General features: G+C 35.5%; 1 protein-coding gene across 1 annotated transcript in view; it reads left to right on the plus strand.

The window, feature by feature from the left end:
* The window catches only part of LOC107100174 (protein FAM69C-like), a gene marked incomplete at its 5' end in the record, with an annotated part of 13,998 nt that overhangs the window by 7,049 nt on the left and 4,169 nt on the right, over nt 1–2,780 (plus strand). The window contains one exon of the mRNA XM_015398567.1: nt 1,304–1,378. Within this exon, the coding sequence (XP_015254053.1) occupies nt 1,304–1,378 (75 nt within the window). The remainder of the gene's footprint in view (nt 1–1,303; nt 1,379–2,780) is intronic.

Below are 2,780 nucleotides of genomic sequence, written 5' to 3' on the forward strand. Positions count from 1 at the left end.
AATATATATATATATTAAAATATTTTTTTATGAAACCTCCCGTCGTCACATCGTCCGAACAAAGGCCGTCTCCTCTACACGCACATTTTTAATCTTTTACATTAATTGAGTTGACCTAAAAGTTACCAAAATATTTCAATAATTATAAATATGAAATTCACATATTTTGGTTCCAAATGAATTAAATATATTCAGACGCTCTAAAGAAAAAATGATAGAAATTGATAGAACTTTACGTCACAAAAGTTACAAAAATTTGACAAAAATGGCCACAATTAGGACAAATACAGTTTTGATAATAAAAAAATTTATTCAAACAATGAAAATAAAATAGAGTTCATGATAAAACTTTTTTTAAAAAGCTTCCAGCCGCCGCTTCTCCAGCCGAGGCCTAAAAGCCTGACAGAAAAATTCAGGCCGTGAATCTCAGTCATCACCAGCATCACCATGACAGGGAAGACGAACCGTCATCAAGCTGCCGGCAGCCGTATCGCATGTCTCATGATACCAGATATCTGCATTGATACGTGTGAACAGGAGACGGAGTGAAGCTGTTTTATTCAGGCGATGACAGTAAGTGATGCACAAAGACGGGAAGATGGAGACAAAGGGGATGAAAAACAGCTAAAAGAAATCAAGACAGAAAGAAAGAAAACGTCCCAAAGACCAGAGAAGCTGCCTGACCTAAAATATAACTAAAGCTAAGGTATAGAGTTACACAAAAAAAAGGAATTTTTCATAAAGGTCTAATGTATGAAGAGAAAAATAAGTAGGTTAGCATACATTTTGAGAATATGTTAAAATTGTATATTCTAATCAAAGAAAAAAATGCAAAAAAAAAACAAAGACAATGAAGAACAAAGAGAGAAAGAGGAGAGGATCAGGACCAGACCTGATGACATGTCGATGACAAGCCGCTCTCCTATTGGCTGCCGCTCCACAGGTGTCTCCTGAGGATGACCTACGATGACCCGCCTTCTGCCAATCATCTCTATACAGAAAGAACTTTTTGTTTTCTTCAAAGTTTCCTTTTGAATCAAACCTGAATTAAATTTCTGCGGAACATAAATCATCAAAACCTTTACGACCGTCATATTTATCACAATTACCGATATTTTTCTATACTTTTAGTGTTATTTTTTTATGCTTCTCAATCTTTTACATTGATTAGTTTTTCTGCATAATTCCTCACATTGTTTTTTCTATTTTTTATGTTTCTTTATCAATAAACTCCTGTTTTAAAAAGAGAAAATGTTGTTTCCTGCTTCTTCATTCACCTTTTGTTCTTTCTTCCTTTCTGTAGGTGATTTGTGAGAAGATATTCAAGCCGTGGTTTTCTCCATCACTCCTCGGGGCAAAAGCAGGACTCCCACTGCAGGTAATATTCTTTAAAAGTGTATTAATAACGTTTTTTCAATTATTAATTTAATTCCGTGTTATTAAATAAAGAGAGAAGACAAATTTCTGTAGGTAACAAAAAAGAGAATATGATAAAAAAATGAAAACAAAAGATTTCTTTCTATCAAAAGTTTTTAAGTAATAGTAGAAATATCAATATAAATGTATATTACTTTATGTTTTAAAGTTTTATTATTAGATTGTGTTAACTAAACCTGATCTAATATTGATTTAGGGACATTATCAGCTGGAAAAGCAAAGCAACATTGTACCTTTAATTAATTTGTGATATCTAACAGTTGGGTTCATATTAGGTTATAATTAATAAATAATTGGACTTAATGAATGATGTATGAAGCAACCATATTAATAGAATATCTCAGAGTAAAATGAGTTCACATGTCAATGTCTGCAATTCAACCGAACCTCGGCGTCTGACCTCAGAGTCTTCAGTCGACTCTCTGGGGAAATCAACTCATTCCTGCCGCAGTGTTTCAGAGTCAGGCTGAGTTTTATCAGAGAGGAAAGGTTGAACTTCAGAGATGAGAAGAAAGACGTTCAGGTGAAATCTTGACTTCTTTTCCTCTTCATGGAGATCAGGCGAGCAGCGACAGACAGTCTGGAGAGGGGTTAGCCACAAGCAATCCTTTCCTGGAAACAATTGGGTCATTTTTCACCCAGTTTAGATCAGATACCGTCAGTTTGACCTTCAAGATTAAAATACACCAGCTGAGAACAAACAGGGTTAGCATTATCCGCCAGCTTTAGTAGCATCTTACAGACTGAAAAAGAAGATGCAGATTTTACCTTGCAGATACATTAAGATGCATACCAGGAAGATCTGGACACTCCTCATGTAAGGGTTGGTTTTGTTGGGCTAAATCTGGTTGGTCCGTCATAGTCTTGATCTTGATTCCCAAACCATTGTTGAATATTGGGCTGTCTTTGGTTGGTCTGCTTTTGTCCAACTTTAAACCAATAATAGACGTTGAAAAGACGTTACAAACCCATATTCCATCTTTGGAATGATCTGAAAATTAAAGCTTTTCACTTTTCAACCAAATATAGTCGTCGTTTGGACATAAATCATGTCGTCTTTACAATGTCTTTTCCACCACTTTTTGCTCAATGGGAGGAAAACCACAGGGGTCTGGTGAAGGAACTTTCTCAGGACCTTCACCTTTCAAAAAAACATCCATGTTTTAGGATCTAACCATAAGCAATGTTTCCCAGACAGACCTGATCCCACCGAGCTAAAATTGGTTTAAAAGACATTTAAAAGACGTCATGATTTACGACCAATCCACATCTACATTCGATTAAAAAGTGAAAATGTCAGGGCTCAGAACTGAGGACCCACAATTCAAAGCAAAGCGTTGGAT

Source organism: Cyprinodon variegatus, unplaced genomic scaffold, assembly GCF_000732505.1.
Source record: "Cyprinodon variegatus isolate N-32 unplaced genomic scaffold, C_variegatus-1.0 Scaffold942, whole genome shotgun sequence".
Taxonomy (NCBI): Eukaryota; Metazoa; Chordata; class Actinopteri; order Cyprinodontiformes; family Cyprinodontidae; genus Cyprinodon; species Cyprinodon variegatus.